Source organism: Lontra canadensis, unplaced genomic scaffold, assembly GCF_010015895.1.
Source record: "Lontra canadensis isolate GAN:19392208 unplaced genomic scaffold, GSC_riverotter_1.0 scaffold206, whole genome shotgun sequence".
NCBI classification, from domain to species: domain Eukaryota; kingdom Metazoa; phylum Chordata; class Mammalia; order Carnivora; family Mustelidae; genus Lontra; species Lontra canadensis.
The window spans coordinates 627883-650756 of NW_022631200.1; the positions used below are offsets into that span (position 1 = coordinate 627883).

At 61.7% G+C, this 22874-nt stretch overlaps 2 protein-coding genes and 1 pseudogene across 4 annotated transcripts; 1 reads left to right on the forward strand and 2 right to left on the reverse strand.

The window, feature by feature from the left end:
* Window positions 1-755: 755 nt before the first annotated feature.
* Window positions 756-2099, reverse strand: LOC116861862 (annotated as a pseudogene).
* A 1206-nt stretch (window positions 2100-3305) lies between these two features.
* Window positions 3306-5700, forward strand: LOC116861863 (ret finger protein-like 4A). Its single transcript, XM_032848731.1, has 2 exons — window positions 3306-3622; window positions 5111-5700. The coding sequence occupies exons 1-2, from the start codon at window positions 3337-3339 to the stop codon at window positions 5698-5700; spliced, it is 876 nt and encodes a 291-aa protein (XP_032704622.1). The 5' UTR covers window positions 3306-3336.
* Window positions 5701-8251: 2551 nt separating this feature from the next.
* On the reverse strand, window positions 8252-22390 carry EPN1 (epsin 1). Of its 3 annotated transcripts, XM_032848551.1 has the most exons (11): window positions 22129-22390; window positions 19027-19372; window positions 15046-15295; window positions 14001-14125; window positions 13583-13657; window positions 12934-13017; window positions 11461-11746; window positions 10729-10839; window positions 10482-10565; window positions 8959-9216; window positions 8252-8859 (listed from the first exon to the last, which is right to left on the reverse strand). In XM_032848551.1, the coding sequence occupies exons 2-11, from the start codon at window positions 19252-19254 to the stop codon at window positions 8651-8653; spliced, it is 1710 nt and encodes a 569-aa protein (XP_032704442.1). In that variant the 5' UTR covers window positions 19255-19372; window positions 22129-22390; the 3' UTR covers window positions 8252-8650. The 3 variants fall into 3 exon arrangements, with proteins under 3 accessions (XP_032704442.1, XP_032704440.1, XP_032704443.1); XM_032848549.1 differs by lacking the exon at window positions 22129-22390 and having other exon boundaries at window positions 10482-10562; window positions 19027-19295; XM_032848552.1 differs by lacking the exons at window positions 13583-13657; window positions 22129-22390 and having other exon boundaries at window positions 19027-19295.
* Window positions 22391-22874: the final 484 nt, after the last annotated feature.

Genomic DNA, 22874 nt, shown 5'->3' on the forward strand with positions numbered 1-22874 from the left:
TCTCAGTCAGTGAAACGTCTGCCTTTGGCTCAGGTCATGATCGCAGGTCCTGGGATAGAGTCCCACATGGGGCTCCTTGCCCCAGTTTCTGTATTTCAGTGACAGACTAGAAAATCCGAGTGGCAAGTTTACAGATGGCAGCTGCCAGCCCTCCTTGATAGCAGTTCCGTTACCCAATCGATGAACTTCACAGAGGGTCAACCATGTAAAGAAAACCCACAAGGTATAAAGGCAAATCAAACCACTGGGCAACAGTGATTTTCCGTGTCATTCTACCGCACATTAGAGAAATAGGAGTGAAATGCAGTAACAAGACCAGGCAGAAAACACCTCTGCATCTGCCAGGTTTCTTACCTGCATGGGTGAAACGAAGTGTCCGTCCTCCCTGGGGAGTATTTACCCGTGTCAGTACTGGATTCCGTGCCAAGTGCCAGGTCTTCAGTGCGCCCAAGCCGGGATAAAATTTGCAGAAACACTTTGAATATTGCTGAAGAAAGGAGCCACGTCTCAGCCGCTGCTCTGCTCAAGGGGGAAGACAGATTTCCTGAACAGTTTTGTATGTCTGTTTCAAGGTCATCATTTGCGAGTTGACTTTGAGGTCCCCCAGGGGCAGCCCCGGTATCAGATTTACCCTCTAGGATCACCATGCAGGTTGTATAAAACGCCGGTGCCGAGGAGATGGTCCCTGGTACAGTGAGCACAGTGGTTAGCAGAGCTGACTTTCTTCCACACAGTTACAGGTGATTTCTAACAGCTCAAGGGCGAGGCCTAGGAGACCCAGGGCTGGGAAGGATCAGCAGGAGGGGGCTAAAAGTGGGGAAACCGCTAAAATGCTAGACTAGAGGTCCTTATCAACTACAGAAGGAAATCTAAAAAGGCAGTGACATTAAAACAACAACAACAACGAGGGCACGGATTGCACGGACCACTGGGTGTGGTGCATAAACAATTAATCTTGGAACACTGAAAAAATAAATTTTTTTTAAAAAGTGGTACTCAGCTCGTAAAAGCTGACAAAAGTGGCCACCGGCAACAGGACGGCAGGGCGGCTCTGGTGTCCGGGGACATTTGTGGGTGCTGTCGGGGGCATGAATCCACCACACTCTCTGGGTGCCTGTGCAGGGACAGACCAGGAGGCCGATACACATGGCGTCAGAGACAAGCCACAGGATGGCCGAGTGTCCACAGGATGGGACTCGAGGATGAGCGGGACCCCTTCCCTTGAGTGTCGTCCCTGTTTCCCCGTGGTGCGCACCCGTGGCTTTCACGGGAACACAGCTATTCATTAAGACACTGAACGGCCAGCAGATGCCACGGCCACGACCAGTGACCTTGGGGGCTTGTCCTCTGGGCGTCGTGCACACCACCCTCCCGGGGATGAGTGTGAAGAACAGATAGGTGTTCAGGATGCAGGTGGAGCCCGTCGTGGGGCTGCGAGCCACGCTGTGTGTATGATATACAAATTTACACGCGAGACCGGACAGGCGCTTCCGCAGAACTGCAGCCACCAACTTGTAGGGAATCCTGGCAGAGAGAAAAGCCAAGAGACTGGCCACAGCCATGTGGGTGAGAATCGTGTGGGAAGGCCTCTGCCTGCGTCCATGCAAGACTGGAGAAAAGTTACGGAAGAAGAGGGGGACAGTGGCCCGAGCCCCAACGCCCACCTGGAAAAACAAGATGGTTTTCAGAGTCTCTTCCCCTGTGGTTCTTAGGACATTGCTCTGCAAGGACACGGTGAGCGCTTCAGAGTGGCCTGGAGTGCAGAATGTGGGCTGTTGGTGCTTCGTAGGTCTTTTCCCAGTTCTGGGACCTCTTAGGGATCCTGGGCTTTTTCTTCTTCTGAAAAGGGAGACACAGTCATATTCCACAGGAGACCTGACCTGGAGAACATGCCACAGACAACAATTCCACAATTTTACATTATTACTTTGTACTTCTGCTTACTTTTTTTAAATTTTATTTTAGTTAAATTCGATTAATTAACATGGAGTGTATCATTGGTTTCGGAGGTAGGGGTCAGTGACTCATCAGCCGCATAGAACACCCAGTGCTCATGGCATCTGGTGCGGTCCTTGATGCCCATCCCCCGGTTACCCCATCCCCCCACCCCCTCCCCACCACTACCCTCAGTTTGTCTCCTGGATCTAAGAGTCTCTCGTGGTTGGTATTTACTATTACATTCCGACTCTTGACCAGAATGTGAACTAACATGAACTTAAGAACCGTGCTTGTTGGGCGCCTGGGTGGCTCAGTGGGTTAAAGCCTCTGCCTTCGGCTCAGGTCATGATCCCAGGGTCCTGGGACTGAGCCCCACATCAGGCTCCCTGCTTAGGAGCCTGCTCCCCACCCCACCCCCGCCTGCCTCTCTGCCTACTTGTGATCTCACTCTGTTAAATAAGTAAATAAAATCTTAAAAAAAAAAAAAAAGCCATGCTTGTCTTGTGAGAAAATATGATTGACCCACAAAAAGTGTTAAGTTAATATGCACTTAGTAAACAAGTGAGTGAAGGGAGCTGGGCATACTGTACCTCTCTTAGAATTTAGGATTAGGGGCCTCCTGAGTGGCTCAGTGGGTTAAGCCTCTGCCTTCGGCTCAGGTCATGATCCCAGGGTGCTGGGATCGAGCCCCGCATCAGGCTTTCTGCTCAGCGGGAAGCCTGGTTCTCCCTCTCCCTCTGCCCCTGCTTGTGTTCCCTCTCTCGCTGTGTCTCTCTCTGTCAAATACATAAATAAAATCTTGAAAAAGTAACACTTTCATGACACAATTATCTCCTTTGTTTGAGAAAAGTCCCACTAAAGGCAGTGTGAACTCTGATGGGATTAGGGAGGGTGTGGGCAGGGAAGCCTCCCTAATAAAAACCACTCCTGGGGAGCTCACTTCAGAACTGCCGTCAGAGGGAGAACGGGGGCCAGAGCAGGACTGAGGTGAGCGCAACCCCACAGAGTTTCTTTCGCTTTTCTCAGATGTCTGCAACCACCTGCAAACACAGAGGACAAACGGGTGGGTGGCTGCCAGAGGGGAGGGGGGAGGGGCGCGGTCAGACTGGGGGAAGCGGGGTGGGAGGCGCAGGCATCCTGAGGTGGAGTGAGTCTCGGGGAGGAAAGGCACAGCCGGGGGAACACGGTCAGTGGTACGGCACAGACCCTCTCAGCACCTCGCCTGGAGCCGGACAGTGGATCTCGTCCTTTGCTCCAACCAGCATCAGAAGCCCTGGGCCATGAGTCCTGCTTGCCCGGATGCAAACCGGTTGTAGGGACAGCAAATGACAGGGGCCCAAGGCCTGATGTCCCTCTGCCTCCCTGAAGGTCTCACCTGCCTTTCCCCACACAGTGGTCATGGCTGCACACTTGCAAGAGACAAGCAGGTGTCCTGTGTGCCTGACTTACCTGGAGGCGCCCGTGTACCTGAAGTGTGGCTTCGCCTGCTGCCTCCGCTGCTGCGACTCCCTGCAGAGGGACCCCGGCGGGGAGGGTTTCCGGTGTCCCTCCTGCTCCGCGCTCTCTCGGAGGAAGGACCTCAGGCCAGGCACGCATCTTGGGAGGCTGGTCTCCAGGATCAGGGAGTTAGAGCCCCAGCTGAAAGCCGTTCTGCACATGAACCCAAACGTGCACAAGTTCCAAGGTACGGCCTGCCCCCCCCCCCCCCCCGCAAGTTTCCCGGAAAATGCAACTTGCCTACAGCTCTCCATCACACAAGGGCATGGGCGGCAACGTTGATCTTTGCTTTACTCACCCAGAAGTATAGATTAGAACCACCTATAAGAAGGGAAGCTTGTCCCTGACCTGCAGCTAAGAGAAATCACACCTGACTCTCTCACATCCCCGAGTTAGGGTGCATTCTCCCAGCTCAGCTGCACAGCTCACCGGCTCAGGAGGCCAGACGGGACCTCCCAGCCTCCCTGGAGCCAGCGGAGTCCTTGCTCCTTCTGGCTCTGTCCCCGCTCTCCTATGATGGGTCCTGAAGAGCGGTGGGTCCCTTGGTCTGAAGGGCGTGTGAGCAGTCCAGCGTCCTTGTGAAGGACAGGCGTTGCCTTGTGTTCTGAGCGCACTCTAGCTCTGTGCAACTCGAATTTGGGATGGTGAACCCTGTCCCTGAAACGTGACAAGTCTTGTCAAGTCCCCTGGGATGGCTGAAAAGGGAGCATCTTCCACAGAGCTGGGTGTCAGGGCGCCAAGTGAAAGAGTTGGTCCAGAGGGCTTCTTTGGTTTTTTGTGTTTGTTTGTTTAAGATTTTATTTATTTGACAGAGAGAGCGAGAGGGAACACAAGCAGTGGGAAAGGGAGAAGCAGGCTTCCCGCTAAGCAGGGAGCCAGATGCAGGACTCGATCCCAGGACCCTGGGATCATAACCTGAACTGAAGGGAGCCGCTTAACGACCGAGCCGCCCAGGTGCCCCCAGAGGGTTTATTTCTGACGTTGTGTTGGCTCCATTCACGTGGTCCCCTTAGGATAGCCTCCTGGTGTGTAGGCAACCCACAAAGTCCCTGTGCTCCCATCTCCCTGCCCTCTGAGCCATGCCCTGCGGCTAAGTCACGGCCAGACCCCAGCATACCCCCACTCATGTCCCTGGGGGCCCTTCCTCAGCCTGGGCTGCCCAGAGCTCACCCGGCTCCTCTCAGGACCCCCAGCCTTGTGTGTTTGTAACCCCAGGAAGCCAAGGGCTGGGGTGCATTTGCCTGTTAACAGCAGGAAGCGAGGAAGGTCATTGACAAGAACAAAGATGGGGGCAACTTCCGGATCCAACATTCTGCGCCAAGTGTTAATAGTGGCCACTGTTCACATACTCACCGGGTGCCCGTTTGTCAATGGAATGCGAGCTGGTTTGCATGTTGAGAACAAACACGGTCACGGTCTCCTCATGTGTAATCTGTGCCAAAGGAGCACCTGTAATCTAACAGCCCTTAATGTGGAAGAGCACCTAGTAGGGGTCGGAGGCACTCGTCCTGATTAGGATCGTTCTCTCTCTACATTTGACCTCATCAGGGGCCAGGGACATCTCCCCAGGGAAGTTCTGATCAGGGAGGAAGCACGGGGTGGAGAGAAGATGGGTGAGACCTTGGGGCTTCGCAGTCGAGTGCATGTTTGCTGATTGGCTTGTTTTCCCTCCCAGTGGAGGTGACCCTGGATGTTGACACCGCCAACCACTACCTCATCGTTTCTGAGGACCTGAGGAGTGTCCGCTGTGGGTATTCCAAACAGACCCGGAGCGCCGGGACCCAGAGGTTCGACTATGCCCTCTGCGTCCTGGGCTCCCCTGGATTCCCCTCTGGCCGCCACTACTGGGAGGTGGACGTGGGGATGAGCAAGGCATGGGACGTGGGTGTTTGCCGAGACTCCGCTGACCGACAAGGGCCCATTCTACTGTCCGCAGAGCTTGGCTTCTGGACGGTGGGCTTGAGAAAAGGAGAGCTCTTCCAAGCCAGCACCAGGCCTGTGACTGTGCTCTCGGTGAGCCCCCGCTTACACCGACTAGGGGTTTTCCTGGACATGGGTCTTGGCACCGTTTCTTTTTATCACGTGAGCGATGGAGCCCACATTTTCACCTTCACTGGAATCCCTGCTGTGGGGCCGCTGCGTCCGTTTTTTGCTCCCGGGAGTCCCACCACGGATGGTCAAGGCTTCCTGAGAATCTGTCCTTTGAGGAAGCCAGCTGTTGCTAGTCGCTCTCCAGTGGGCTCGGATACAGAACACAGTTTCTAGAGAATTCCCGTGTGCGCACAGCCGGCGCTGGGACCCTTCCTGCTTGCTACTGTGGACGGTACAGAGGGCAGACGAGACACGTGGGAGCGTTGGCGAATCGTGAGCACTAATCAGACGAGGGAGAAGCGCCTTTAAAACATGAAGTATCGCACAGTCGTTCCCGTTGGGACTTTCCATGTTTCTGTTCCAATGAATGGGTTCTGGTTTTTCAAATCAATCTCCAAATATGTCTATTTTCTGCAACATTAACTTAGTGTTAATGGAGGTTAGAAACTGAATAAAAACGTGGATGTGGCCTAACGGATTAATGGACTTTCTAGGTGATATGTGAGCAAAACCTACAGAGACAGTAAATACGTGTGAGTACGTAGGAAGTCCCCCAAGGGCTGAAATGCACGTTCATGTGCACACCATGTGGAACACGGGAAGAATGTGGCAGGGCAGTCGGGGGCGGCTTCCATTGAATGGGGGTGCAGCCTGGCACCACAGGTGTGCCCCCTTAAAGAGATAGCCCCTCGTGCAGTGTTGTCAGTGCAGGGGGCCGCGGAGGGGGGCTGTCCCAGGGGTGGGAGCGACAGGCCTGCCGTCGCCAGGACAAGGGGCCACAGGGAGCCAGCGGGGAGCCACCCCTTCTTAGTCCAGAGGTGACTACATTGGGCTAGGGAGCCCCGTGGTGTCTGCCACCCCTACTTCAGGCTGCCTTTGTAGGTGGAAACTGCCCTAGAGAATATGGAAACATGGGGCCGTGTTCCATTAAAACTTTATTTACAAAAATCAGCAGGCAGCCAGACCCCGGCTGGCCCACCTCAACCTGGGCGTCAGGCGCCAACTGCCAGCGGGTCCGCAGCCCAGCGCCGGTGTGTGCACGCAGAAAGCAAAGAAGGAGCGAGGGGTCCGACGTGCAGGGCTGGGCTGCACCGGGGCCACGCCAGAGGACACTCTGCACGGAGGGCAGACCGAGTTCTCAAGGGAAGGTGAGGCAGAGGCAGAGGCAGAGGCAGAGGCTGGCTAAGACAGGTGAGCAGAGGGCACACGAAGGCGTGTGAGACAGGCCAGGCTGGAGCAGGGGGCTGCGCATGCAGGTGCACTGAGGTGCCTAGAAGTGGTGTGCGCCTGCGGGGTGCGGGCGGGCAGGCTTGCGGGCTGGTGTCCCGCCCTGCAAGCACAGTGAGGGGGGGGGGCAGGGGGCTTCGTCTCCAGTGCCACAGGCCGGTCGCAGGCCCAGGCGCTCCCCTGACAAGACCCTGGCCATCCTGCCCCTGCGGCCCTGGGGCCCTGCAGACACACCCACGACTGGGCAGTCGGAGCAGCTCGGTGGAGCCCAGCGAGCCCGAGCCCGGGGCAGGGACATCTGGATGGCTGCACTCCTTCAGCATGGATCGCGAGGGGTCACTGCAAACGCAGGCGCTACTGAGACGTGGTGGCCCGCAGCTTCTGGACAGACGAAGGAGCGCGGGGACAAAGGGCGTTTGGAGCCCAGGGGACTCATGCCGAAGGAAGGGAAAGGAACCGGCCCCAGAGCGAATGCTGACACGGGTGACAAGGAAAGAAAGGCGGAACATCACAGCCTTCCCGGAGAGCGAACCCAGGTCTGAGTTAGGGGCTGCTTCGGTGTCTTTCCAAAGGAAGTGGAAGAAGGCCCACAGGGCTCCCGGAAGAAGAGCACCACGGGGTGCGGTGCTGACCCGGCCACCCTGTGCCGCCCCTGACCCCAGCCACGGCCCCACGACCTCCCAGGTCAGCCTGGGAAACACTTCCTGCAAGTCCCCAGTGCCCCCAGGCACTTCCTTCTCTGGGTGGGGGGACTGCCGTTCTCCCCTCCGTCCACCCCCAAAATCCTACAGTCTCCCCCATCTGCAGGAAGGAGTCTACACTGACCCCTGTACCCACCACTGGACAGCAGGGACACAAGTCCCACCACCCTTTGCCTGAGCTCCCGCTCTGCCATCTGTCTCAGCCCCCCCCCAGCTGGGGCTCACAAGCCACACTCTCAAGTGGGCCACCTCCTTGGGGAGACACGTCAGCCCTCGCCATCCCGGGACAGGGAACCACTGGGTGTGGATCAGTGATCGCCCAGGGCCACCTATCAGCCCCGGCCAATAGGTGGCCCTGAGCTCCAGCAGAAGTGGCCTCCAGTTTCTCAGGACCGCTGGCTGGACGAGGGCCATGTAGAGAGCTGGGGGCGGGGGGTCGTGTGTGGGCCAGGGGTCGCATCCACTGGGACACAGTATGGCAGTGCTATTGTGTGTCAAAGACACGCAGTCCTCACCTCGGGAGGAAGCCTTACCGCAGGCTCACCCGCAGCTCACCAAGCCTGGGACGACCCCCGACCCCCACGTGCCGCCCGCCAGCCCCCACCCAACACCGCCATCAGCTCCCCAGCCCTGAGTGGGCCGTGATGCCGCCAGAGCCGGGGTGCTCCGTGGGGCCCCACAGAGCCCACCCCCAGAAGAGAAAGGCCAAGGAAATGGAGACCTCTGAGGAGACTGGAGCCTTGGGTCCCACAGCTGAGGGTCCTGTGAATCACGGATGGGAACTTGGGGGAGCCACACCCGTGAGAATTGCCATTTATTCCCGAAGTCGCCAAAATTATCACCAAGGATTCACCAGGGGTGTGCATGGGGACAAGAAGGCTCAAACACTGATTGAGGGGCCAGTTGGGAGGGAGAGGGATGGTAGGGGGACCCCCGGCTGTCCCTCCCCTCTCTAATGCCACAGGAAAGGGGTCCTCCTCTGGCCAGCACCCCTCCCCATCTCCCATGTCCAGTTTCTCTCCGGGGAGGTGGGGCGGGGGGACATGGAAGAGGGTGTAGTGTGAGTGGGCCCCAGGAGGGGGAGGGTGCTGGGGTTAGGGCGGGGGTCCCCCGCTTCACATGCACTCACAACACTGGTCTCCCAGGGAGCAGAAATGGGGGAAGCCAGGCCAGGCCAAATTCCCCCCCCTCCTGGATTATAGGAGGAAGGGGTTAGTGTTGGGGGCCGGGGGGCCTGGGGGCATCATGGGGGGCAGGCCAGGGCCCCCACCAAGGGGAGAGATGTATGTTGGTGGTGCTCCAGGGACTGGGGGCACAGGGCTGAGCCGGAGCTGGTTCAGGGTGAGTGTCGCAGGGGGTGCGGGCTGGAAGGGGTTTGTGATGGAGGGGCCGGAGGTCGGGGCTCCTAGAGGAGAGAAAGGAGAGGAGACACGCAGAGCAGAGTCAGGGCTCGGCCCGGGGAGGAGGTGTGCGCGCGGGACCGGCCTGGGAGGCCCCCACTTACCACTTGGCAGGAAGGGGTTGGAGGCCTTGGCTCCTGGGGGCGCAGGGCCCGGCCGGCTCACCAGCGAGTCCAGGTCGACCAGGGCTGCATTAGGGCCCAGGAAGGACTCCGGAGTCTTCCGTGTGGGCGGTGGCGGCGTTGGAGCAGCTGCAGGTGGGGGGCTGCCCACAGCCTCAGCCAGAGAACCCCCGACCCCACTCATGTCGAATGCCCCAGGACTACGGGCGGGCACCTCTCCGGCGAGCAGTTCCAGCTCCCCTAGAAGGAGCCAGAGAGGGAGTCAGGGGAAGACGGGCGTGAGGGCCTCAAACAAGGAGGCCTTGGTGCTGAGAGGCAGAGCCCAGGAACACTAGCCCAAGGAACAACAGCAGATGACCCCCAGGGCAGAGTGCCAGAGAGAACCACCAGGGGACAAGTGTACCCAAGGGGTGCTCACATGGCCCCACAAGAACCCCACCAGTCCCCCGGTCCCAAGCAGCAAGTTCACGGTGAACAGACAACAGCAGGCACCAAGGAGCCCAGCAGCGTGGATGACATCCGTTAGCTCGAGATCTGGTTTTCTTAAAGAGAGATTTAGGAACCCCATCTAACATCGGGAGATGCACGGACTGGTGCCGAGAGAGAAGAAAAAGCCCAGAGGAACGCCAGCCGCGGACCGCACAGTGACCAAGGTGGGCCTGGGGGCCGGGAGGGGATCGTTGGTGCCCCATCAGTCCCACGTCCTCCTGCGGGCCCACGTCACTCAAAGACCAACACAGAAAAGAAACAAAGGGACCACACTCCTGTGGGAGGAGACAGCAGGCCCCTCCTGGTGAGAGGCTCCCGTGTCCTCCTGACACCTCGCAGGGAGGGGTCTTCTAGCGAGGACAGAGCCAGCCTGGACTCTGCCAGGAGGAGGATACGCAAAAGCCAAGACGCCCACAGGCCAGGTACCCCGTGGATGGGAGGGCCTGGTGGGAAAGATGCGCTGAGCCCTGAGGCCCCAAAGGGCAGCCAAGGAAGGCGACAATCGCCGGAGGCCCCCTGCGGTCACCACACCGCTGGTGACACAGGGTGCAACCGGCCGGGCCCTCAGAGACACCCAGAGAAATGTTCCAGGGGACAGAGAAATCAGGTCAGCGCGTGGGGAGGCTCCAGAAACGGAACTCTCTGCACTATTCTTGCAACTTTCCTCAAGTATAAAACCGCTGGAAACAAAGTTAAAGCTTCTTTCCCAGCATAAATCATCCAGCTCTGAAAACACAGCCTGGGCGCTGGATCCCGTGAGGGCTGCAGTCCGCACCGCTTAACCCTGCACTCAGAAGCGCACCCACCTGACCTGGAAGGCCCCCTGCAGTGGGGGAGGGAGACCACACAGGGTGGGCAGGGCAGGACTTGGCGGGGACGTGGCCTGGCGAGTGGGGCCTGATGGGGGCGGGCGCGCGCAGGTACAGCGGGGGCGTGACCTGGGGCGGGGCACTGCGAGGGCAGGGGTGTGGGTGGGGGGGTGCAGCAGGGCTCGGTGGGGGCGAGGGGGGGCTCACCCGTGCTGCTCCCAGAGGCCGGCAGGGCCGTGCGCAGTCGGTCAAAATCAGAGAACTCATCAGGCTCCGTGTCAAACCCCACTGCTGTAGGGGCCCAGGACGTCAGCTCAGCTCACTGAGGGAACCAGCCTCCCACTCCCTCTGCACCCCCAGCACCCAGGAGACCAGACACCTCACGCTCCCCTGCACCCACCCACACACATACACACTCTGATACCCTCAGCTGAACCCCAGAGCCCACCCGTACCTGTGGTGCCATTGGTGCTGGGCTTGGCAGGTGACCCTCCCCAGGGGTCTGAGAAGGCTGGGGCTGGAGCCCAGGGATCTGAGGCAGGGGGTCCTCCAACTGGAGCCCCACCTGGGTGAGGAAGGAGGCCTGTGAGAGGCTGGTGGCTGGAGCATTCGTCACCTACGGATCTGTGCCCGCCATCCCCAGCCTTCCTTTTCAGCCCACCCCTCCCAGAAGTCCTGCCCTGCCCCCATCCTGGGACACAGCTGGACATCAGGGGGCTCCCAGCCCAGCCCCAGCCAGCCATTCCCCCCGACCCCCACAGTCTAGCACGGGCACACGTACACTGCTGGGCCTTTGCCCACGTGTCCCTTCCTGGCAAAGCCCTCCTCAGCTGTAAGGCCTCTGGAAAGCCCCCAAGAAGCTCCCCAGCTGGGGAAGGGGCCTTGGGTGTGTGCCTCACCTAGGCGAGCCCAACCCCCACCCCCAAACCCCCACCCAGCCTGCCTGGACCCAGCCTCACCAGTCGCACCATCCTGACTCTGCCCAAGCAGCCTCTCCGCAGCCCAACACCCCATAGTGCCCCGCCCTTCGTCCCTCAAGGCTCCCTCACCCACCCTCCTCTGGGCTGTCTTATCTGAGCCCTGCAGCAGCCTGCCACCCCCTTGACCGTATCTGCCCCTGTCCCCAGGGTGTGCCCGGGACTGCACACTGGATGTCGAGGCTGCAGCAGCAGGCACCAGCACTCACCGTCAGAGCTCCCCCACGGGTCAGGCGCGGGCCCCTCTCCAGCTGCAGGGGCCTGGGTCCCACCCCAAGGGTCAACCGGGGGCCCTGCAGGAGCAGCAGGCCTCCAAGGATCCCCAGAGGCTGCTGTAGGGGCCGGACCCCCCCAAGGATCAGCAGCTGGAGGGACAGGGCCCCCGCCCCAAGGGTCCGAGGTGGGGGCGCTCATGGGCGCTGGGCCCCCCCAGGGGTCCGAGGCTGGCGGTGGAGCCGGGGCCGTGAAGACATCGGCAAGATCCATGAGGGATGACTGCAAGACACAAAGGGGAAACTGCGCGTGAGGCGCGAGCACGCCAGGCCAAGGCACTGGGGAGAAAACCTGGAAGAGAAATGGCCCCAGAACGAGAGAGGGAGCCGGGCACCTTGGGGCGAAGACCCACCACCAGAGAGAGACAGCCAGGGGCCGTGAGACAGGAGGCGGCCTCCCCACACCCCATTCCCACTCCACCCCCACTCTGTCCGCCTCCCCCACCAGCCCAGCCCCAAACGCCGAGAGTCTCACCTGCTCCTCATCCCTCCATCCACTCCCCATTTCCCACTGGGATTGAGGACAGAGGCCAAACCCAAAACCACCCCTACCGGCCTGGCCCGCGTGACTCCCACGCACTCTAGGAGGTGTGCCCGGGGTCGCCCACCCTGTCTTGGGCCACTGGCTGAGGCCCAGCATGCATCCCACGTCTCCGCACACACCGGGCTTCCCGTGCTTCACAGGAACAGCATACGTGTCCCCGTGTCCTGGGGGTGAGCCCAACCAACCAGAGTGCCGATGTCTCTAACACAGAGCGGCTGCGCCGCCCGTCCCCACAGCACACAAGGAGCAGAGTGTTGGGACCGACCCTCCTGAGCTGTGAGCCCCAGGGAGACCCTCTGGCCGAGGCCGGGAGGGTGTCTGTGTTCCTCCCGTTGGAGCTAGCCCCGTGACCCACCCCACCGTGGAGGCCGACTGCACCTCGAAGACGCTCAGGACCCCCACAGCATCTGGTGTGAGGCCACAGAACAGGCCAGCTCGGATGCCCTAGCCGGTGACTGACCTTGGCCCTGATGTGCGGAGGACACCCGTCCGCCCTCAGAGCTAAGAGAAGGGTTGAAGCTGCGCAGACGGAAACACCAGCAGACGTCGTCTGTCTCCCGTGGGGGGACAGAGGCCCAGGAAGTTGGGGACCAGACTGGTCTCGCTCGTGCACCGAGCCTCGGAATCGGGGTGCGCGCGGACGCCGTGAAGGTACCCCAGACCACGTGCATGCACACGAGCTCGATGCCATCCCCTTCTCGCCCAACCAGGCTGCTCAGCAACAAGACCAAACAGCGCCAGCAGCGCCTCCGACAGCAGGGACGGACAGAGGTCACGCCTCACGCACTTAGTGCTCCAAGCACTGACGGAGCGCCCTGCCCACGGCCCCAGAGCGCATGCAGGCAGGGTGGCCTGCCCGTGCTCACCTCCTCCTGGCCGCCGGTCTCCCTCCTGCTCTCCTCTATGGCCATCTGCAGCCTCAGATCATCCCCACGGCGGATCCGCTCTTCCTGTTGGGGTCACGGAAGCGGGCAGCGAGGGAGGGTGAGAATGGGAGCGACCGGGCTGCCCCCGCCCAACAACAACCGCACGGTCCCACCCAAACAAAAGTGACAAAATTAAAATGGGATGTGGACAATGTGTGGGAAGGGGGGACGGGGAAGAACGTGCAGTCCACGGGATGGGGACACAGGGGTGGTGTGTGGGAGACGGGCCTGGCCCGGCCTGGCTCCGACGGCTTAGGAAGCATGGGGGCCCCGGGGAGGACGGGCCCTCATGCCGGATGCCTGACTCTGGGGTGTCGGCTGCACTGGGTGGAGGTGACCAAGCCCTGGGCTGTGCTGGAGGGTGAGGGAAGGGCTCCCTCGCCACCCCGAACAGCTACAAGGCATCTGCCTCCCATGCTGGGGCTGCACCCATCTGAGAAGCCATGTGACACAGGTCCCGCTGCTGGAAATGTGCGGTAGAGTGCGTAAACCGGGGATGGGGCTGGTGGGGGGCGAGGAGGGGCAAGGAAGCGGGGACCCGGGGAGGGTCTGAGGGGAGCCCTGCAGAGGGTAGGGAGGCTGCTCTGACCTTGTCGTGCTCCTCTCGGCTCAAACTAAGGGCCAGCTGGAGCTGGACGTCGTCTTCGGGGCCGCAGGGCGGGGGCTGGGGAGAGAGCGTGTGAGGGGCCGGGTGGGAGGCCAGACAGGGGAGGGGAGGGGAGGGAGAAGAGGACAGACAGACACACACAGAGCAACGGAGGAGAGCCAGGGATGGACAGAGCCACAGACACGGTCAAGGATAGAGCACCCACGCAGAAAAGAAAGGATTCCCAGGACGAGGACGGACGGTGGGCAGAGAGGGCAAGGGGGACCAGCCGGACAGATCAGAGAGGGGGCGCAGGGGCGACACAGAGCATGGCCCTCGGGAGCTGAGCAGTGAAGGATGGAGACGGATGGCAGAACCAAAGTCAAAGCCCCGCGCGCCCCACACCCGCCCGGCCCGCTACCTGGTCAGCCTCCTCCTTGCTCATGGCCAAGGCCAGCTGCAGCTGCAGCTCCTCCTCCCCGCTGCTCTGCGGCCACGCCTGCTCCGCCTCGGCGGGGGGCCCGGAGCCCACCGCTGCTGAGGAGGCTGCCAAGGGAGAATCAGCTGAGACCCCGGCGGAGACAGAGAAGGGGACCCCGGCAGCCCAGACGGCGGGCTTCCACTGGGGGTGGGGGGCGGACCGTGAGCCGGGTTTGTCCAGCGTCCCCGGAAGCCCGCCAGGAGGGACGGAGGAGGTCCGGGAGCCTCAGAGCCCACGCCCCTGCTCCCCACACGGCGGGCCTGGGGCCTGCACAGAGCCCGGGGGGTCCCACAGAGCTCCCGCGAGTCCAGGGCCTGCATTTCCAGGGCTGCTGGAGATCTTTGTGGCAGGACCAGCTGGGCGTCAGAGGAAGAAGAGCACTGCATCCAGAGCCCCCCACCTCGTGCTGGGCGCAGCCGACACGGGGGGTGACGTGGAGTGAAGGAAGGTGGAACAGAGTTGGGAAGGGGTGACCATCTGGAAGGAGGGACGAGCAGGGCGTAGGGAACTAACAGGCAGAGGACCAGCTAAGCTGGGGGGAAGCGCCTGCCTGCCCCTCCCAGCTGGCCGCCCCGGTTCTGGCGTGAACGGTTCCCCCTTCAGAGAGCCGTCCCCAACCTCCGACCCTGGGCAGCCCCTCCAAGTCCCGTTCTCTTTGTCTCAGGCACTGAGGACCCTCAGGCAGGACCGCGGGCAAACCCATCTGCAGCTCCAGGGCCCAGCCTGCGGGCAGAGGCACCCGGGCCCTTAGGTGGCTCTGGGTTAACAACTGAGGGTGAACAGGACAGTTCTCAGCTCTTGGGTCCCACAACGAGGGGGACGGGACAGGCAAGGACCGTCGTGGAAGGGGAGAGCCTGCACCTGGAACTCCGGCCCACCTGGCCAGAAGGAGGGAAGCGGGAGGGCGGGGCGGCGGGGCTGCAGGGCTTCAAGAAGAGGGGCGGGGCCTACAGGGAGGGACGGGGGTGGGGGGCGCAGGCCTCACCGGTGGCGGTCTGCGCCAGCTTCTCCTTGGTCTTGAGCGCGTGGGCGCGCTCCTCCCGCAGCCGGTCCTCGTCCCGCAGCAAGGCCACCAGCTGCTTGGCCTTCTCGCGCACGTTCACGCCCTGGTCCTTGCCGTCGCGGTCCACGTACTGGAAGTCCTTCAGCGTCTGCACGGCGTACATGTTCTCCTTGCACTGCTGCGACACGCGCTCCGAGCCCGTCTTGATGAGGTACTCCATCAGGGTCATGGCCTTCGGGGCGGGGGCACACGGGTCACTCACATGGCGGCCGGGAACCCCGTCCCAGCACCAGCCTGGGGGTCACTGGCCGGCAGGCCGACAAGCGTGGCCCACGAGCACGGCGGACGCTACCCGGCCGCGAGAAAGAACAGAGCGCTGCACGAGCTGCCACCTGCGGGGCAGACCCCGAAGACGCGGGACACGTGGCTGCGCTCGCACAAAGTGTCCTCCATGAGGAGGCTTGCGGCCGCCAGGAGCTGGGGGTTTAACGGACACAGGCTTTGTGTCCAGAATGAACACTCTGTGACCCAGGCGGCGGGGACGGGAGCAACACCTGGGAACGCACCTGCTGTCCCGGGACCGCACGCACGCTCTAGGAGGGTGACCCGTGCCACACGGCGTCCACACATGTCTCGACAGACACATGGAAACAGGGAAGCACAGCCCCACCCACACTTCCCTCTGCGTTCAGGGCCACTCTCGTTCTCTAGAAGGAGGACCCTACAGAGTGTGGCCACAAAGACCCGCTCATTCCATCACACTCCAGAGCAGCCCAGGACACAGGCACGCGCTGCCTTCTCTACTGTCCCGGAAGTCCGGAAAGTGTCGCCACTTCCAGCGTGAGACTTTACAAGTCGGAGGACAACAAGGGGGCAACTCCCTCCCCCCGAATCAGCAGTCCGGAGGGAGGCACCGAACTGCTGGGTCTGGTCAGGCCTCGGCTCTCTGCAGGGACACACGCGTGCTGGGAGCAGCAGGACACCTGGCAACAGCGGCTGCGTTATAGGTCGGGAGGACAAATTCTCGTTCCAACAAGTGAAAATTAAACGGCAGAGAAAACCGCCAATCCTCGGACAACAGAACACCTCAGAGTGTGCAGGGGGCCCCTGGGGCCACATGGGGCCCCGGACACCCCCCAGAGCACAGCGAAACAACACCGGGAGGCCCTGGCCACGGGCGCGGAGCTGGGTGGGCAGTGGGGGACGAGGTGCGGACCGTGCTGTGGGTCCTTAGTGACGCCCCACCGTCCACCGGCACCCGACCTGGATCTGGCCAGCTTCCCAAAGGTGTGAGAACAGCAATCAGACCTTAGTCTTTAACCAGCCGGGAGACACTCATGCATCACGGCAGGAGGGAAAGCGGCGCCCCGTGGGCGTCAGGGGCAGGCAGGCTCCCCGAGTCCTGGGCCAACTGTGCTCGGATCACAGCGGCAGCACCCACACCCCACACCAGCCTCCCCGCAGGCCAGTTAAGCTACGTGAGAGCAACAGATCCACACAGCCCACCTCAGTCTGGAACGGGACTCGCACCCAGCGAACTCTGAGATCTCGTTTCCGGGGCCCTGGAGACTGGCAGCGCAGTTAAACAGACCGCGAACCCGGAAACAGCCCAAACACCCACCGAGGGCCAAACGCTCACGCAGGACACACACTGTGCTCGCGGGGCGGGAGCAGCCCAAACGCAGCAAGGTACCTCAAGAGACCCCCAGACGCAGCAGACACAAAGGACCAGGAGTGGGAGCCCATGGAAAGTTCTAGAACAAGCCTGGTGGACCTAAAACACCGCAGGATGCTTCTGGGGAAGAGGTGTCTGAGCAGGCCCGGGGGGGGAGCGGGGGGGCACCCTCCATCTCATGTGGGTGCTGGCTCCACGGGGGTGTGCGTGCGTGAGAGCCAACCAGGTCGCACACTTAAAGTGGGGGCCACACTGGCAAACGTGCACATTTTCTCAAAAGCAAGCAACGGGACAACCCGACAGTCCCTGTTAATTTCCAAAACCACTTGCTCCCGGATGGCGGACGCCAGCACACGAAAGCTAGTCTAAAACAGGGGCCAGGGAACTTCTTCTGAAGGGCCCACGTGATCAATAACCCAGCTTTCCGGGCCACGCGGCCCGGGCGGCAGAGGGGGCAGCCGCGCAGGAACAGGCCTGGCCCTCCTGCAGAGCTTCACTTACAACACGGGCGGCAGGCCGGATTCAGCCCTGGGGCCGTCGCGTGTTCACCTCTGGTTTAAGAAAAAGACCTTGAGATCCTGATTGCTCAGAGCAGGGAGGAGACATGGCCAAGTAGAAGAGCGGGCTCTGGGGCTCCTCTCCCACCCCCGGCCCCTGGGTGGCTCCGAGCCTCCTCATGCCTCCGTGTCCCCACCTACAAAGTGGGGACAAAAAAAGTGGGGACATTTCACAGGGGTTCTGTGCCCACAGCAGTGTGTCTCCGGCTGCGGTCCGGGCCCATGGGGACTCCCCTCCCCCAGCACGGTCCACGAACCCCACCAAGCATCTCTCAAAGTTTCAGGAGGCCCTCCCAGTCCCGTCCCTCCCTTCGCCACCACACGAAGGCTCACCCTGACCCCTCACCCTCTCCCTAGACCACCGCCACCCAGTCCTTCCCAACAAACAGCCACAGAACACACCCAGCAGGGAATCCACGGGAATAAGGACCCAAACCGGGGCTACCGGGGCTGTCGGGGTGGGCGTGAAAAGAAGCGAGAACATTTCCAGGTCTCAGAAATGTGGGAGCCACCGAGAGCCAGCCCAGCCCAGGCCCCAGCTAGAGTCCATGGAGCCAGCGGCTTCCTCTGCCTCGTCCACGGCCGCACACCGAGCAGACCCTCAGCTTGACCCTCACTGAAGCAACAGCAGCAGCAGGACTGGCCGCCACTGCTGACCCTCCCTCCAGCGCCTTGCCAGCAGCCGGACCCTCACACGGCGGGAAGTCCACAGGCCGCTCGGAGCCACACAGCCAGGAGTGGGACCTGGCCACCGACCCCAGCCTGTGCCCACTGCGACTTCTTGACCCAAGGGGAGGACGCTGGGCCCCAGGCGAGAAAACGGAAACACTGCTCACTGAGCGTTGCCCAAAGTCCCATTCCCTCCGACCACAGCCTGCAGTCTTGTCTGCTGACCGGATGAGGACGCGTGCACACAACACGAGGGACCAGCAAAAGGGTTCCCGTGGAGAGCACTCTGTCCACGTTTATCAAAATGACACGTGCGTGTGCCCCTCGACCCAGAAGTCCCAGTTCTAAACAAAGGCAAACACGCGAGGCTGCTCGCGGCAGTCTTGTTAACAAAAGCAAAACATCACAGACCGCTCCAAACGCAGCCCCAGGTAGCAGGCAGTTGTTAAGAAAGGAAAGGAAGGAAGGGTGGGACAAAGGACAAAAGAAACAAAGAAAAGAAAAAAAAAGCTGACAGATCTACACTTTGACGGGGAATGATCTCTAAGACACAGCCTCCTCTTCCTTTTCAAAATCGCGCCGCAGTTCACCCGTGATAAAATTCACAGTTCTCGCGGGCAGCTCCGCGTTCTCGTAACTGCCTGCGGCCACGTCACCACTGCGGACACAGAAGAGCTCCACGGCCCCCGAGTTCCCCGGGACCCGAGGACATCCACACACACGCCTGGGGATACCAGCTGCCTCGGAGAGGGAACTGGGCTCCGGACACACAGGGGGACAACACGGGGCACCCGCTCGACCTTCTCCATGGACAGATCTCACAAACGTACCATGGTTTCAAAGAGAAGTGGAGTCCTAAGACTCACCATTCTCCAACCCACATGCTTGTTACCTCAGTTAAAAGAAAGCAGGGATGAAGGGAGAGAGCTTGCACGTAAAGACCGAGAACGCCAGCTCCTCCACAGCACGGGGAGGTGGGCCGGGTGGTGCCCCCACCTGAGCCCAGCGCCCGCCCACGCAGTCGCGTGCCCGGGAGGGACCGCCGCAGGCCCAGGCACTGACCTTGTAGACATGCCTCCAGTTCTTGCCGTGGTCATTGAGCCGCTTCCAAATCATGCTCATGATCTCGGAGAAGGCAACGACATTGTAGGTGAGGTCAGCGATCTCAGACATCAGGGAGCTGGATGGACCCCAGGGGTCGTTGCTTGTGGCTTCTCGGACCTTGATCTCGGCCTCTGAGTAGTTGTGGACTATGTTCTTCATCTGGCGCCGCAGTGACGAGGTCGACATGGTGGCAGGCAGTGGTGAGGGCGGCGAGCCCCCTGGGGTATGGCTGGCGAGATGGAGGACTCGAGAAAGAAGACAGCGGCAGGAGCTGATGGGTCACCACATCTGAGAAGGAAAGGCCCTTTGGAGACACAAGCGGGACCTGGGGCTGCACAGCCTGCACCCACACTCTTGTGGGGCTCCTCACTGCCCCTGGGGCCTAGAAGGCTCTGGCCCTTGTTAACCCCCATCTTAGTCACCCGGTCCATCTTTCAGTTCCTCAAACATGCCCACTCCTTCCTGCTTGGGGGCCCGGCTCAGTGAGGCAGGGAGGCAGAGTGTGCATTGGGAGAACCACAGGCTGGGGGCAACGCAGTGCAGCGTGTCCCAGCCGGCTGCCTTGCTCGGGGGGCCAGGGACGCCTGCACCTCAGTTTTCTCCTCGAAGAAGTGGAGTTCGTTCCGTAACCCCGGGAGCTGAGAGAACTCGGTGCGTGGGAAGTGCGCTATGAATGTGGGTGGTCATGAGATGGTCACCTTGCTCTTCCTTTCCCTCACCACCCAGATCACGCCCACTCACCCTGAGAACTCTGTTGAAGCTTCCCAGATTTTACACACCCAAACACCGTGGTCACTGTTTCCCGGGGGCCCCATGGGTAGAGTGAGGCACCCTCGTGATTTTATACTCGTCTGTCTGCCCTTGTGGCTAAGGCCGGCCCACGAGCCCCATGGGGACAGAAAACACATCTGTATGGACATGAATTTTCCCATCAGAGCAGCTGCCCCCAGAAGAGCCATTCAATAAACCACCGGAAGGAAGAGAAGGAGAGAGAACAGGAGAGACCTCTGGAGCAGGAGTGGAGAGGGCAGAATCTGAGACAGAAACAAGGATACACACGGAGACCATAAAGGGAACAGAAAGGCAAGAGGCAGGCAATGCCAGAGGGACAAGGTGTCCCAAGGGTGGGGGAGCTGGAGGCTCAGGGAAGAAGAGATAAGGACGAGCAGAGCGGCTGCCTGGGTCCCAGCCGTGTGCCAGGGGCTCGCTGACCAAGAGATGCCCATTATCCCACCCAACGCCTCCAAGAGCATTCTAACTGATGAGAAGACGGGCGCTCGTGGAGACTAAGCACTTCCACCAAGGTCGCACACCACGCACAGCAGCACAGACTGCACCTCAGGCTCGGACGCCCGAACCTACACTTTAAACCAACCTGTGCTGAGAGTAAGGTGATGGGAAGAAACAAGAGGACGGGAACCAGGCAGACGGGGACGATCACAGCAAGCAGCCCTAACCTTGTGCCAGGCACTCTTCCCCGTGGTTCACACACAGTGACTCATTAAATGCTCCCAACTCCATGATTCACAGCACCTCACAGGCGAGGAAACTGAGGCACAGCAAGAGCCACTCCCCTGCCCTGGCTCCAGAGGAAACTCGGACCGCCACAGTCCACAGCCACACCAACGAGCTCTCCACAACGTACCTAAGTCCTGGGACAGGCAGCGGGCCCCAGCTCTGAACTCAGGCTGGAAAGCGGGGCACTTGGAGACACACGTGAACAGCTGGAAAGACCCGGTCAGGGGGCCGAGCAGGCCAGCCAGACACACTGAGAGGAAGAGCTGGTGGGACCCACACAGAGGACACAGAGGAACAGGAACGAGACAAGTGAGGGGAGAAAGAGGCGCAGAGAAACCCGGGCAGAGGTGCTACCCAGAGACACGGTGAGCAGAAGTCACAGGAGACAGAGACAGAAACAGGGTAGGCACTGAGGCAGGCGACAACGAGGAAAGACTGAGACCCTGAACGAAGAGACAACAACCTGACGCTACAGACTTACACAGGAAAAGCCAAGACAAAACAGAATACGTGAAACTGGGGCCCAAATCCTGGCCAAGAGCTACCAACAGGGCAACCTCCTTGAGACTGAGTTTGCGAGACTCTGACACGAAGAGTTCCCACCCGGCAGGTTCGGGGATCAAATAAGATGGGTACATAGGGTGCGTGGGGCCCTGCGCCACAGAGAGGAGGAGCTCCTTGAGGCTGCCGCCCATTATTATCAGACCCGAAGAGCATTTCCCAAAGGGTGGTCCCAGAAGACGCCCCGCTCCAACGCTGTGAAATTGTACCAAAGTGCCCTACAGAACAGTCGATGGGGCACCAACGCTGAAACTCCCAGTATCGCTTAAAATGAGACCAAGCTTTTCAAAATAAACGGCCTCAAACACAAGGATCTGGTTAAACAGAGGACAACGACAGGGCAAAACTCCGCGAGGGGTGTTCAGAGGCCTGACGGCACACAGCGTGGAAGGGGAAATCTGGGGGCAATAACGGAATCCGGAGCGGCCAGCAGCTGATGCAGCGCCAGCCGGCGCCAGGCGTTCATACCACCTCCGTGAACACGCACGGCCCTGCCGCGAGAAGCTACCCGAGGAACACTACCGGCCGGCACGCAGTGGGCCTGACTGCAGAGCCGGGCTCCGGACCACCGCACCGGAGACCCGAAAACCTGCGCGAGGGGGCACGTCCCAGACCGAGCCGCGCGCTCGCGCAAAGGACCCCGGGCTCGCGGGGACGTGCGCGGGGACGGCAATGAATGAGAAACGGGGTTAAGAGGATGCCCGGAGTCCCGGGCAACTGCAGACGCGGAAGCCCGGGGGGAGAGAGGCAGAGAGCAAGAGGCGCACAGCCGCCACCCCGACCACCGCGCGCCAACACCGGGCACAGGCAGGCGCATGGGCCCCCGCAGCACCGAGGCCCGGGCGCAGGCCAGCGGGCGCCCGATGCCGGCCGGCCGGCCGGCCTCACACACACAAAGGCCGCGGGGCTGAGCCGGGGGTGGGGTCACACGCGACGGACGCCCGAGCGACCTGGCCCGCCGCGCCCCCGGCCCGCGCTCACCTCGGCCCCTCACGCCGGGCTCCGGGGGGTCATGGCGGGCAGCCCCCTGCCCCCGCTCGGCCTCGGTGTCGCGGGGCGCGCGCCTGGCTGCGGGCGGCGGACGCGGAGGCGCACTCGGGTGCACGCGCAGACGCACGGAAAGGCCGCACGCCGACGGCCCCGCCGCCCCGGCGCCCGAGAGGGGCGCAGAGAGCCGGGCGGGGGGGGAGGGGAGCCGCCGAGCGGACGGGAAGCAACCGAAGGCAGCGACGGACCGGAAGCGGAAGTGGCGGTGCGCCCCGCCCTCCGCACCGTACCCCGCGGCCCCGTCCGCAGCGAGCCTGCGCAGCCGCCGCTTCCGCAGCCCTGCTCGCCCTGCATCGTCACTTCCGGCGCGCGGGCACTGCGCTCGGGCGCCGTCGTGAGGTCCCGAGGGACAGGCGCGGACAAGTACAATTGCAGACCTCAGCGAGGCGGGCCGGCAAGCGCGGCCGAGGCAGGCGGGGAAGGGACCGCATCGTCGCCAGCCCGCGCGGCCACTCCGCGGCGTCCGAGAGAACTCCCCCTCTCTCCTGGGGCAGGAGGAAGCAGGCGGCAGCCCCCTCCCCGCACGGCGCCGCGGCCTCCACGCAGCCACGCCCCCGCCCCCGCCCCGCGAAGCCGAGCCGAGCAGGCGGCCACGCTGGCGGGGTGTGCCCCGTGGGGCGCGCCAAGGACGCCCGGGCCGGAGGTCAGAGCGGTGGGGCCCCGGGGAACCGGAGTGGGGC

What these genes read in the sequence shown, in the direction of transcription:
- LOC116861863 (XM_032848731.1), top strand. Translation starts at nt 3,337, where the DNA reads ATGGCTGCACACTTGCAAGAGACAAGCAGGTGTCCTGTGTGCCTGACT. An exon ending in AAACGTGCACAAGTTCCAAG is followed by an intron (nt 3,623 to 5,110) that starts GTACGGCCTGCC and finishes TTTCCCTCCCAG; the next exon opens with TGGAGGTGACCCTGGATGTT.
- EPN1 (XM_032848551.1), bottom strand. Translation starts at nt 19,254, where the DNA reads ATGTCGACCTCGTCACTGCGGCGCCAGATGAAGAACATAGTCCACAAC. An exon ending in AGACCGGCGGCCAGGAGGAG is followed by an intron (nt 11,747 to 12,933) that starts GTGAGCACGGGC and finishes TGTGTCTTGCAG; the next exon opens with TCATCCCTCATGGATCTTGC. An exon ending in CCCGTGGGGGAGCTCTGACG is followed by an intron (nt 10,840 to 11,460) that starts GTGAGTGCTGGT and finishes TTCCTCACCCAG; the next exon opens with GTGGGGCTCCAGTTGGAGGA.